This window comes from Amborella trichopoda, chromosome 10, assembly GCF_054954075.1.
Source record: "Amborella trichopoda isolate Santa Cruz 75 chromosome 10, AtrichopodaSantaCruz75HAP2 v2.0, whole genome shotgun sequence".
Classification (NCBI taxonomy): Eukaryota; Viridiplantae; Streptophyta; class Magnoliopsida; order Amborellales; family Amborellaceae; genus Amborella; species Amborella trichopoda.
The window spans coordinates 41014876-41028806 of record NC_142345.1 but is presented as its reverse complement, the minus strand read 5'-3'; the positions used below and the strand labels follow the sequence as shown (position 1 = coordinate 41028806).

General features: G+C 35.2%; 1 protein-coding gene across 5 annotated transcripts; it reads left to right on the top strand.

The window, feature by feature from the left end:
• Nucleotides 1-3610: 3610 nt before the first annotated feature.
• Nucleotides 3611-11159, top strand: LOC18433952 (alpha/beta-Hydrolases superfamily protein). Of its 5 annotated transcripts, none has more exons than XM_006844028.4 (6): nucleotides 3611-4198; nucleotides 8003-8039; nucleotides 8184-8420; nucleotides 8527-8574; nucleotides 10007-10422; nucleotides 10831-11159. In XM_006844028.4, the coding sequence occupies exons 1-6, from the start codon at nucleotides 3897-3899 to the stop codon at nucleotides 10901-10903; spliced, it is 1113 nt and encodes a 370-aa protein (XP_006844091.1). In that variant the 5' UTR covers nucleotides 3611-3896; the 3' UTR covers nucleotides 10904-11159. The 5 variants fall into 5 exon arrangements, with proteins under 5 accessions (XP_006844091.1, XP_011623245.1, XP_011623246.1 ...); XM_011624943.3 differs by having other exon boundaries at nucleotides 10007-10430; XM_011624944.3 differs by having other exon boundaries at nucleotides 10007-10448.
• Nucleotides 11160-13931: the final 2772 nt, after the last annotated feature.

Here is a 13931-nt window from a genome sequence, read left to right as displayed (position 1 = left end):
AATCCAAAATTTAGATCGGAATAGTAATTTGGATCGAATCTGGGTGCAGATGGATCTAATCTGGATCCAACCTGATTTTTAAATAATATCTATTGTCTTATATATAAATAGCTATATATTTCTTAATTTATAATTTATATAGATATAATATATATAATTTATTAAACTTTTAGAAAACCTAATCCAAATCTCACATGCTTTTTGGATCCATATGGGATTTGGATCTCATGTATAGGTTTTAGATCCGGATCCGGATCCGAACATTATGGATCCGATTGGACCTGGATCCAAATCCTAGGTATACTTTTTGAATTCGGATCCAAATCTAGGTGGATCAAGACCTAATCCGACAAATTCTCAGCCCTATTGCGTTGGTGCATTCGTGCATCCTAGGACGCACCTAAAAACTATCATCAACGTAAAAAGGAGGAGAGGAGAGGAAGAAAAACAAGTAATTTTTTTTTTAAATGAATGAAAAACAAGGAAAATGTAAATATAAGGAGATGGAGAGAGCTAGATTTTACATAACATTAAAGAAAAAGAAGATTTTCTAAATGGATATTCATGCACCATGAAGTTGAAAAAAAAGGATTGCATGTGATACACAGCTAGCTGGGAATATGCAAAACCAAGCTTCATCTTATCGTATGATATGATGCAAAGGGTCACTCATTTCTTTATTTTGCAGTCAGGGGTTGACTTTTTAGTGGGAGACAATATAGGTTTAACATTCACCTTTTGTTGAACTTTTTAAAATCTCAAAAGTGTTCTTATTTTTTTTTTTTTAAAAGAGTAACCAAGATGTTCCTTTATTTTTAAAGTTATTATTATGTCCTCCATATAACATCATTATAAAAGTTCTCAAAATTTTTTTATTCTACGATCATTTCTCTTTTTTCTATTTTTCAAAATGCTTTCACTTTGGACCTTCATGGTCTGAAGCAGTGCTTTAAAACCCGATGATTTTTTATTTGAATTGCTGATTTGGATGGGAGTCGGTCGGGATCGAACCTGTTCAAGACCCCCTGTTATATATTCGTTTTTCTTTCTTTTTAAGCTTATCCAATGTTCTTTTACGTTTAGGTCCCTACTCCACAAACTCTTATTTTAATTTTTAATTTTTTTCATTTATTTTTAAATATTTTTTATCACCAATTCGAAAGAATTTAAATCCAATCTAAATTACCAATCCAACGATCCCACATGGATTTGTAGGTGAACGATCCACCCCACCAATCCATAATTTTAAAAGTGCTTTAGTGAGATAATACTTTTAACGACCTACTTTATTGACAAACCACCTCAAAAAAGTGAGGAAAAAGTTTATATATGGTTGGCACCTTAATTGTAGAATTAAGGTGCACCTCCAAAATCCTTCGAAAATATGTTATTTTGATGTTGAAAATACAACTAATTGATGATCTCGATATCGAATTGTCTAAATATATAAAAAAAGGGAGATTTCAAGTTCTAAAATTAATATGTCTTGCAACACATTATCTAGATAGTCAATTTTTTAGATTTTTATATGTTTATAGATCCGCTTGATTTGAACCATTTTTTTAGTTTAAATTTTATAATTAGAGATAAAAATAGATTCTTACACTATCCTAAAATGTTTTCACGCCAAAATTGCATCTCACACCAAAATTGCATCTCATATCAAAGTTTGGAGGTGCACCTTAAGATTATTTAGGGTTGCAAACTACACCCAGAACGTTATGGAGGGGTTGATTATTTTAATAATTTTTTTTCTAGTTCCAAATATTGAAAACCCAAAGACAAAATTCGCTTCTTAGATTTTTTATTTATTTTTTTAAAAAAATTTGTTTAAGAGATAGCAAGTTTTTGCCAAAGGCTAAAAGCTAGAAAGCCAAAATTTTCTTCATACAGAACCTTTTTTTTCTTTTATTTTTGGAAAATTCATACATAACAAGTTCACTTATACATCTTTTTTCTTTTATTTTTTGAAATTCATGCATAGCAAATTCACTTATACGTCTCAAACTTGCAAAGGGTCTAGGATGTGAATTCATTCTCATCTTTCGGGTTCACCCCTTCGAATGGCACACATGGATCTCTAGAAACAAATTTTCAAGGGGGAAGTGTATATGTGACATCTCTTATATATCAAATATGAACAAATTTGCAAGGACGAAGTGTATATGTGATCTCTTTTATATGAAATATATATGTAGGTGCTATTCTCAATCATCCAATCTTAATAGACTGAGATAACTTCAGTCCTAATACCATTTGTTACCCTTTAAGTGTCTCATTAGACATCTCAAAATATTTTATTATTGTTTTAAAATTTATAAATCATTTTAATAGAAAGTTTAGGATGTGCTCATTTATCGTAAGAGCATACCTAATAAAAATAAAAATATGTTTCTAAACCAAAAATTTGAAAAAAGAGAAAAACAAGGAAATTAGGTGATTTAGGGGCTCTTTAGCTAAGAATTGCAAAACCTTACAGAAAAAAAGAGTAAGATCTCACCTCTGGAAAACACTTTGGCAGGGGAAATCATTATTATGGATCTAAAATCAATTTCTACCTCAGATTATGAAATTTATAGCTAAAAAAATTGGTACAAATCTTATGGATATGTGAACGCTTGAAAATGGATTATACTACTTTTTTTTTTTAGCTAAGGTCAAGATGATCGTTTTGAAGGTTTTTTTAATCCAAAACTACAATTTTTTGTAAGTTTTGAGGCAAGGTTTTGCTTATTTTGTTAAGCCTGCAACCCTATCAATACATTTTCCTTAAGACTAATACTTGAGATAGTTCCATATTAGACAATTGCATAGAAAATGTATTCTCCTTATTGTTCCCACAAATTAAGAAGATGTATTCTCCTTATTGTTCCCACAAATTAATGGATAGATTCTTTTTCTCATGGTTCCCACCAGTGTTTCAAAACTAGATATTTAGGGTAGATCATCGATCAAATATATCTACAATCGATTGCTGGATCGACGATATGAATTGATGGGATTTTGGAGAACATAGGAAAAGAAAAAAAAAGAAAAAAACTTTAGATAAGCTTAAAAATAAGAAAGAGAATATAAAAGGGAGTTTAAGGTGGGAATGGAGCTGGAACTATACCTTTTTAGAGCCGATTTGGTCGTAATTAATCCTCTAGACCAACAATTTCCGATCCAAATCATTGGTATTTAAAATACTAATTCCCACAAATGCAATGGGTGGCAATGTAGGTTGTAATTAAAAAAAATAAAAATAAAATAAAATAAAATAATAAAAATATATATATATATATATATATATTTTTTTTTTTTATTTTTTTATTTTTTATAATTAGATATGAAGTAAAATTTGAATTCACAGTTAAAATTCTTATATGGAGCTTTACAGGTGCACCTTGCTTGGATCGCTCAAGGATGACAACTTAGCAAACCACACCCATTTCAAATTCTAAGAATAGCAGCCCACTTTTGGTTTATTTCCTTAAGAAATCCATATAATTTAATGAAAATACAGCTCCTGGCCCCCACAAACAAGCCGTAATTACTGGAATTATTTATTTAGGACAAAAAAATCAAAACGGAAAGTACAGGAGTCCCGAAACAATTTCCTTGTCCACCCGTGCCACCATCTCATTCAAATTCTCTCTCTCTGCAACTCTTTCTTTCTCTCTCTCCTCTTCTCTCTCTGCAACACTCACTCTCTCTTAATTTAGAAGAAAAACCCTAACTTTCCTTTAGTCGAACAAGGACACAACTAGTTTTGCTCATCCTAGGGTTCCCATGGGTTCTTCCACGTCTTTCATGAAGATTATTCTCTCTCTCTAACTCCTGAATTTTAAAGGAAATTCGTAATTCCTCCTTTTCTGGAAGGAAAAATCCCAAATTTCCCTGATCTTTGGGTTTCCATGGGTGGTGTGACGTCTTCAATGGCGGCGAAATTCGCCTTCTTTCCTCCAAACCCACCATCATATAAAGTGATTGTGAATGAAGCCAACCAAAAATTGAGTTTTTCTGATGTTACTTTGAGAAAAAATGTCGATATATTGAAGCTTTCGACGAGCAGGGGTTGTGAGATTGTGGCCATGTATATTAAGAACCCCATGGCGAAATTGACAGTTTTGTATTCACATGGAAACGCAGCTGATTTGGGCCAAATGTATGAGCTTTTTTCGGAGCTCAGTATTCATCTTCGTGTGAATTTGATGGGGTTGGTGAATCAATTTCCCTTCTTTTTCTTTGTAAGATGGAAAAAAAGTTCACGTTGTTTTGTGCTTTGAATTACACTGGTTTCTTGTTCTGAATTATATTTATTTCCTGTTTGCATGTGTCTGAATATGTTTCGTCTGAAATTTATATTGGTTTTATGCTTTGAACTATATGATAGTGTGTCTTCGACTTTATGTTTATATTTATTTGAAAGTGATAATAATAATAAATTCTCATCAAAAGGAAACTGCTTTCCTATTTGTTTTTAATGGGTAAGCAGGGATGTGAACCCAAAGCCCCAGGTTTGTGACAAAGCTGGGGCCTATATTTATTTGATTTCAATTCCTGTTGGTTTTGATCTTTGATTTGTGTGTTATGTAACAATTTGTGTTATGAGTTGACTGGGCGTTCAAAATCAACCCTAATGGTTGTGAGTATATGATAGAGCTATATTTTACTAATACTGTATATAGATTATGTAGCAGTACTGTTGTTGTATATGAGATTTTTCCTTGGCATCTGTTTTGCATTTTCTCTTTTTCTCTTTTGTACAGCTACTTGCTTCATCAAAATTCCATTAAAAATGAATGCTTAGTGCGCAAAGCTGATACCCTATACCATTGACCTGCATAGTGTTACATTGCTCAGCGATTGCCTCTTGATTTGTTATACAGTGTTAATCTTCATGCCTTACATGGTTTGATCACCCTTTTTCCATGTGCTTGATATGCATACTTAATCATACCTACCAATCTTTTTATACATTGATTACCAATTTGATTTTTAATTTCTTGTTTTGTTTTTCTTTATGTATTTATTTGTTTGATTGTACACTTGCAAGTGGCTAAGTTATATTTATATTTTATCTACTATTATTTTTACCATGGGTTTTAATTTGAGTAGCACTAGTAATGGTTGAATTCTTTTTTGGTATATGACAATATGGGTTTTTTTCTTACCATTTTGGTTATTAAATTGTTATGTAGAATCCTGAACATGACTTGAGCTGAAGAGCTCCATTCTGATTGGCTATTTTGTGCGTATCATTTGTTTGGTCTGTTTGATGGACTGTTTATGTTTTGTTGGTTTCATGGTTTTCTATTTCTGTACTCTTTTTTTTTTTTTAATTTCTTTATATAAAGTATGACTAATAAACATTCTTAATGAGTCTAAGTTACAATTTTGGGGAATTCTCTCGTACTTCATGGCATTGCATTTTCAGGTATGTTTTCTACGTCATGAAATATTTTGGCAAAGTTGATAACCTTAATTGCCTTAGAGCATCATCTCCGACTTCCATCAGTTTGAGGGTTATTCAACGAACTCTTGCCAAAATCGTTAACTGGGGATGGTCTAGAATGGTGTGCATTTTACAAATCTTCGCACTTTTCAAACATGATGTCAGAAAAGTATGTTAAAAAAGGTGCAAATCCGTAGGTGCATTAACTCATTGAGCCGAAGCTACAGGCAAGGATGCATTGGTCTTCACTGATTTGTTTCCAAGTTGGATGGAGCAGATTTTGGGAATAGTTCTATTTCGCTCTTTACTCATTTAGAGGTGAAGGATTATGCAGATTCGCCCACTCCACTTTTCTTGGGTGACAGCCTTTTATGACCCTGTTTATCCACAAAATCTCACCAAAACATCTCTGACAAGGGGGGGGGGGGGGGAGGGGTGGGAGGGGGGGGGGGGAGGGGGGAGGAAGAAAAACTGGTCTTCTCCATAAATAAATAAGCCCCTTCCCTTACTTGTTGGAGTGGTGTAGCCATCTAAACTTGTTTCCTTTTGTATCTAGGACTCGGTATTAGAAATATCAGCTGGTTCAACTTGGAGCTAGCCGGTTAGATCGGGGCTGGGCACCTGCCGGTCCCAGTTAACCCCAGTTTCTGAGGTCCACTTAGGGGATTGAACCCCCCCACATGACTAGTACTCAACCGGTTGGTTTTGAGGACAAACCAGCTGAGTAATAACAAATCGGGTGGTTTTTTAAAAAATGGGTGGTTTTCTAAAAAACCGGGTGGTTTTCTAAGAAACCGAGTATGTTTTTTAAAATAAAACGGGCACTTGATTGTGCCATGAAAAAAAAGATAAAAAATAAAATAGAATCCAAAAAAATAAGGGATTTGTTTGTAATGTGTTTTTGAATGTTATTAATCATTTTGGCAAAGATTGGAAAGTGTTTTGGCCATGAATACTTATTTTTACATTTTCCCATCTTTTTTTAGAAAATTTTGAAAATACCTCTCGGCACAAATCGATTTTTTTAACTACTTTTCAACTTTATTTGGATGTGCTTTATTTAATCATGCTTTAAATTTCCTTTTCATATTTTTTTGAATTTTTTTTTTTATTTTTTTCTAACACTTTTTAGATGAACCTGCCCGGTTAGGTCAGTTGAACCGGCCGGTTTACCGGTTACTCGGACTTGGCTCTTGGCCTGTTTCCGAGGCCGGTTCGATTTTTCGAACACTGCTAGAACTGAGATTGAAGACATCCACTCTACCCAATGTAAGACTCTTTTTGGGATTTGATTTCTCAGTAAAGTTCCCAATCTCAATTGTTCTAAAATAGTTAGTGTCCAATTTCCCTTGAATCTTTGACCTCGAGATAAAGGTAACTGAATAAACTATGCTGTTGGATTTATGGAACCTTATGGATAAAGGTAAACTGAATGGACTATGCTTCATGATTTATAGCACCTTTGGAGCACATAATCATTTTTCAATAAAAAGATTTACATCTTTTATCTCCCTTCCGGGTTACACAACCGGTTAAAGGCTGGAGCCCTTTTCTTGTAGAGTAGGGTAGCAATCACAGTCCTACAAGACAAGTTGAGTACAAGGCAAGTTGAGTATCAGTCCTGGGTCTTCTGTGAAGCTTCGTGGTGCACAAATATACCTTATAACTTGTCATATGTTCCATCTGCTCTTTCTTTTTAACAGTACCTTCCATGTCTATTTTGTGGCTGGCAAGTTTGGAAGAGAATATGTCACCTTGAATAACAGAACCAGTATTACATGGAAACCAACATAGAGAGTTGGTGTCCTACATGTGTTGAAGTTGTCTATTACTTTGTCGTAAACTCCTGATATGGCGAGATAGGGCACCATAAAAAGCAGATACAGCAATACATATCCGTACACTTATTATTTTAAAATAAATTAATATATGTTTAAAGTATATATAATAAAATACTCTTAATCAATACACAAATTAGTGCTTGGAGAAGCAAGGTTCAGATGATGATGGTGAGACTAGGTAGATCATATGCCTCTTATAGACGAGGTCTTGAGTTAGTCTGTTATTGTTTTTACATGCTAGGCCTGAGCAATAGTGTTTTGTTTTTTTTTACAACATCATGTGTCTCGAGGTTTCGACACATTTCAAAGTGTTTACACACGCGAACACGCAACACGTGTAAGGGTAACACTGCTCGCAAATTTATCTTCCTAGGCACTTTTTGTTAGGTGCTGATCTGTTGTCATCCCTTTCTTAGTAGGGAATTGTTTGTGACTGTGAGACATGTTTAACATAAATGGGTGGCATGCAAATTGTGATACTCCATGATATTTCTGTTTTTGGTGATCGTGTATGATCCATTCTTTTTATGTGCTCATTTTTTTTTATCGTTGGCAATATTGCATGACATTGCCAGAGATGAAGGCAGTTTTGTATCTCTTAATTTAGAACTAGATTTGAACCATCTTTACTGATATTTTTGGTTTTTATTGAACCCTTATGCTGTATTCATTCTTTTTGGTCTTAAGAGTATTTGAGAACTCATTTGTTCTTCTTACCATGCAGGTATGATTATTCAGGGTATGGTCAATCCACAGGGAAGGTTTGTTGCAAAGACAAGATACCCTACTTCTAAGTTTATACAGAAACATATTCAAAATTGAAAAAATATATTGCAAATCTCTTCCTCTTTTGAAATTTTTATCTCAAGAAAAGCCGATCCATTTACAGTATTTCCATTTGATAGCCAAGCGAGCAAAATACTTATGCGGATATTGAGGCTGCATTTAAATGCCTCGAAGAGACCTATGGAGTGAATGAGGATAACATCGTTTTGTATGGGCAATCAGTTGGGAGTGGACCGACATTGGATTTAGCAATTCAATTACCAAGATTGAGAGCTGTCGTGCTGCATAGTCCTATACTGTCTGGCTTACGGGTCATGTATCCTGTAAAACGAACGTATTGGTTTGACATCTATAAGGTTTTGCTTTGTTTTACCATGCTTATGTTGATCATTTCATTTCTGAGGAATGACGATTATTTTCTTTAGTGGAGTGCTGACTGGTATTCTTATTTTTCTTTTGCAGAACATTGACAAAATCCCACTAGTTAATTGTCCTGTCCTGGTCATTCATGTGAGTGATATTGTTTTGATTCCTTAGTATTGAAAGTTACAGCATGTTCTTTTGAGTTTTCTGATAAATGAAATATGTCATTGGAAAAAATTATATACTTAAATAAGAATCAAGCATCCGTTGTCTTCATTGAATTTCTCATGGCCATCCAGCATATCATACTTGTGCTTATTGAAAATAATCAGGAAGATCTGCCTCTTCTTTCTTCGTCCTTTGTCGTACAAATGACATCACTTGATATCTATGATGTTAATTATATAACAGTAATGTGACTTGTGATATCTAAAATGAAATCATAAATGCTTTCTGGGGACTATCTTGATGTGACATTTTAATGCTAAATTTTGTACAGAGCAAGTTTGGATCTAGTCAAAATCATGCCAATTCCATTTTCATTAGAATGTGAGCTACATCTTCCCAGCCTAGTGATGGTAAAATTGATATAATGCTATGTATTGGTGATTTGAATAGGATGTATTGTCTTTTACGTTCTCCTCTTCCTTTAGCTGATTTATTGCTGATTTTAATAGCTGTTGTCATGGAAAATAAAGCAAATATGACGGTTACATACAAATATTAGTTCACTATATTTTCTTGTAGAGTTTTACAGCAATCATATGATCTGTGACAACTGCACTTGTTATGGGTACTCTCATTATTTCTTAATATAATTGAAAGCTTGTATAAGTGTCCTTACTGTTGCTGGGATGAGCTAGATTTTAAAACAGAGAAACTCAATGATGGAGATAAGGAGCTCCACACCAGTCGGTTATGGCTACAATTTTTTTGATAATATATTTGTGGTTTCTGCTAGGATAGGCTACCATTTTCTACCTATAATAGGGAGAACTTCCAGTTATGTAAGCTGACAAGTTTTACCCATATGAGAAGGTGGATCATCAACATCAACTGACATGAATTATAATGACAAACATATTGTAAAGGTCAAAAAAGGATTTTACAAATGGCTTCAGCAAGGTCTTTCAGCGACAAATAATTTGTACTGATTAGGTTTCTCCTACAAATCGCAATCCATTATAAACTGTCTGCCCTTTTACAAACATATTGTAAAGGTCACACTAATATAGTGTGAAAAAGGGTTTTTACAAATGGCTTCAGCAAGGTCCTTCAGCCACGAATAATTTGTACTGATTAGGTTTCTCCTACAAATCGCAATCCATTATAAACTGTCTGCCCTTTTTACAGTTACTTAAAACACATTATGTGGCTGCTTTTAATTACATAATGGGGCTTAACCCTGACTCAATACTCAGCTAATGATTGCATGCCTCATGTGTATCATGTCTTCCTCTAATGGGTGGGCTTATTTAGCATGCAATTTTCCTTCCTGTAGCAATCAAAACATTGAAAACAAAAAATCTTATGCTCAATCATTGAAAAAGTAGAAGCTTAAGTGACACGTGCTGTCTAGGGAACTGCGGATGAAGTAGTGGATTGCTCTCATGGTAAGCAGCTATGGGAACTTTGTAAAGAGAAGTATGAGCCACTGTGGATAAAAGGAGGCAACCACTGTGACTTGGAGCTCTATCCAGAGTACATAAGGCATCTTAAGAAGTTCATATCAGCTGTTGAGAAATCTCCTGGCCTTAAGAATGGTCCACAACAGAACACCAATGAAACAGAGCCTTCTAGAAAGAGCAGCGATCGAAGAGACAAGTCCAGGCCAAGTATAGATCGGCCTGAGAAGTCAAGGGCCAGCACAGATCGAAGAGAGAAATCGAGAAAGAGTGTGGACCGAAACGAGAAGCCAAGGAGCAGCTTGGATCAAGGGGACAAGCCAAGGAAGAGCATGGATCAACCTGAGAAGGGGAGGACCAGCATTGATCGGTTGGACAGTTAGAACTCTTGGACAGGCTAAGAGTCCTCTATATCTTGTTCTTATGAAATGTTTTGTTATCAAATTTTTGTTAGTTGTATATGTTGTAGTCAAATTTGACTTGGACAACTATGACCCATTAGGTCATCCACACCTGATGAAATGACGGATGGTAATGGAGATTGAATGAGAGATATGACTTTAGTCATGGATCTTACTGTACATGGATCTTACTTTTTGTTACCCTTGATCATTTCATTGGACCCCAATGGACAATGGGGTGGACTATCTTTTTCTACTGTCTAACGGATTATGATATACTTACCCTTCACACTGTTCTGAAAAAAAAAAAAAACTTTCTGTTTATTAATTGGGGTGAAAATGCTTGGTTTGTTGACTGTTGGCATCTGTGGTGGCAGCTTTGGGGAAATGATGAGAGCGGTGGGCTTGTGCAATACCGACTGTTTCAAGCCTCAGGCAGCTGGGGTCTGAGGAATGAAGATTGGTGCTTTGTAAGTTTGGAATGGATTTGCATTTCCTGGTACCACGTATTGATTAGTCGCATTTGAGTGTTTGTTCATAACATTATTAAGATCATAGGCTCTTTCTCCCACGAAGAAAAGAAAAGCAAGGGGAAAAGAAGAAGAAGAAAAAGAAAAAGAAAAATTGCATTATTTAATCAATTATGTATGGTTGTGGCATTGTAGTTTTCATTTCTGGTTTGTTAATAAATTATTGTTTGCTGCAATCCTTGTACTTCTTCGTGTTTTAAGTATTTAAATTATGTTTAGCGTGCTTCTTTGTCCATACCAAGCTAGAGATTGAAGAAACATGGCAACATTCTCTTCCATTCTCTTTGAGACTTGTATCTGTAAATCTGTTATGTGAATATATTATTACATTTTTGTCTATTTCACGAGGAGTTTGGGGCTCTAAAATTGCCCAAAAAACTCTATAAAGCTACTCCCCTCTTTTTTAAGAGGGAGGGGTTTTAGTTTTAGTGAGGGCACCTTGTCTCTGGGAGGGCGCCTAGGCGGCTGAATTCGCATGTTTTAACACTCTGAATCCACATTTTTTAACACTGATCCCATTTATGATTCAAGTTGTCGGCGGTAAAGGGAAAGTATTCCATTGTCTTATTTTTTGTTTTTGGGCCAAGCAAGGGTATTGTATTCTATCATTTGGGTCTCCTACCCCGAACCATCAATTTCAACTAGAGATGGTTGGGATGTGACTGTCCTCTGCTCGAGGACCGTCAAAGTTCGACAAACATCGATCGGATGATGGAGTATCCTTTCTTGACCTTGAATTATGAAGGAGTGCAAGGAAACTATCACAAACCCAAATGATAAAATTTGTATAGAAACCTGTATTTTTGCATGGGTTACCTGTCCAACTCCAAGGTACTTAACACCAACTCCAAGGTACTTAGGATGTTAAGCCAAAAGTGTTGGCACAGCTTGACATCTCTGTAGTAGTATAACCAAATGTATCTTCAAAAGCCATGTAAGGAGCATTTGTTTGTTTTTATGCGTATACTCCCTTCATTTTGATGAACAACGTGAAAAAGCAAAATTTTAAAACCCTAAAAAGTGTTTTTCCTATCCCATTTGATGGAACAACTCAATCTAGGGCTTAGAGAGATGTTTTTAATCTCTAACTTTTTAAATTGCTTATCGTCATTAGATGAGTAATTTTAACAAGGAAAAAATTCATTTTGAGTTCTCAAAGGCTTAGATCTCAATGTCAACAATATGGACAATTTGGATTTATTGTTGGAGGGATTTGTTTTGTCTTTTTTTAGAGTGCAAATTCAACTTATTTCTTTTTGAGGTTGATAATTGGGAATGATGGAGGGTACATGTATAAAATTTGCTGTCATACAAATGCCACAAATTTCCTATAAAAAATGAAGAGTGTGCAAAATGGGGTGTTATGAAGATTTTTTTTATTTTTTGATGAATGTTATAATTGTATTAATCAAAATAAATCACACAAGTGGGAGTACATCACCCGAAATAGAAAGAGAAGTCAAGGGAGTCCCTAACTTGGCCAGAGAGTCAACCACCATATTGGCTTCCCTATAGATATCGGTAAAAGAGACGGTCAAGTTGTCAACTAAGTCTAGCAGTTACAGGCAAATCGAATTGAGTTTCCAAGGTACTCTCTGCTCCTTTCTACACCATTGAATGACATTTAAAGAATCTCCTTCAATCACGCGCCACCCACCTAAGTTGCGACTTTTAAAAATTCTTAGCCCCTGAAGGAGAGCCATGATCTGCCTAGTTCGTAGTGGCTACCCCAATTGGGCTTGCAAATGAAAAAATTACATTTCCATGTCAATCACACAGAACATCCCCTATTCTAGACATGCCTGGGTTCCTAAGGGAGCACCCATCAAAGTTACATTTTAGGGAACCCAGTGAAGGTGGATTCCAAGCTTTTAGAGGTCGACTTTTGACCACCCCCATTGCCTCTGAAGATTATTCATCACATCCATTTCAGAAAGCCCCTACCCCTCTTTAGATGTAACAACCAAACAACATCAGGAGTGTCTAATTTTATCCAAGACTCCTTCAAGAGGCAAACATACACCATCAAAAGTTCTTCAGTTTCTTTCTTTCCATATTTCCCACAATACTACTCTTCTCGTCATCTTCTAATCAACACTTTCAACTTGTGGAAGATGTGGAAAAGAAAGTTGGGTGACTATTCCCAATACATTTTCAGGTGGGGACACATAAACCCCCATAAGTCCAAAGAACCATCATCAGATTCTAGATGCAAAAGAGCAATACAACAGTAAATGACTTCCTGTCTCAACATCATTCTTACACATCAAGCAAATATTCAGTAAAACTTTTCCTCTCTTGATTAAATTGTCTACCGTAAGAATATTGTCTTGAACTGCTAGCCATACAAAAATTGGACTTTGTGAGGTATGAGCCACTTCAAGATTTGGATAACTTACAGTAAAGACCACCACCATCTATCATGAAACAATAATATATAGTACGACTTCACTGAGAAAAGGCCATCTCCTTCTATTTCCCAAATAACTTCATCCGATGCCTCACGTGGAATATACAGTCCCTCCAAAAGCTCCAACAATAAACCAAACTGTTATGTCGTCATATTAGGAACCCTGTTATAGGCCAGGCTTATATTCCACATTACCTCATCTCTTCTTTTCTAAAAAACTTCAGCCACTTTCGCATTAGGATTCACTACATCATTGAACACTTCTGGAAACATTAACTTCAATGGATATTCCCTAATCCATTTATGGTGCAAGAAAGAAATTGACTCTCTATTACCAATAATCCATCTTAAGTATGCAGCTATCACCAATAAGCAGATGCTATCGCTTTCCACCCACTAGACACATTGTCGCCTCTACCACTCCCAACCTACACTCCCTACCTATCACAACCATATTATTTAGTGACCAATACTTTGTACCATAGGAGGTCTTTGGAAGAGAAAGTACACCACCACCATTTGCACAAAAGAGCTCGGT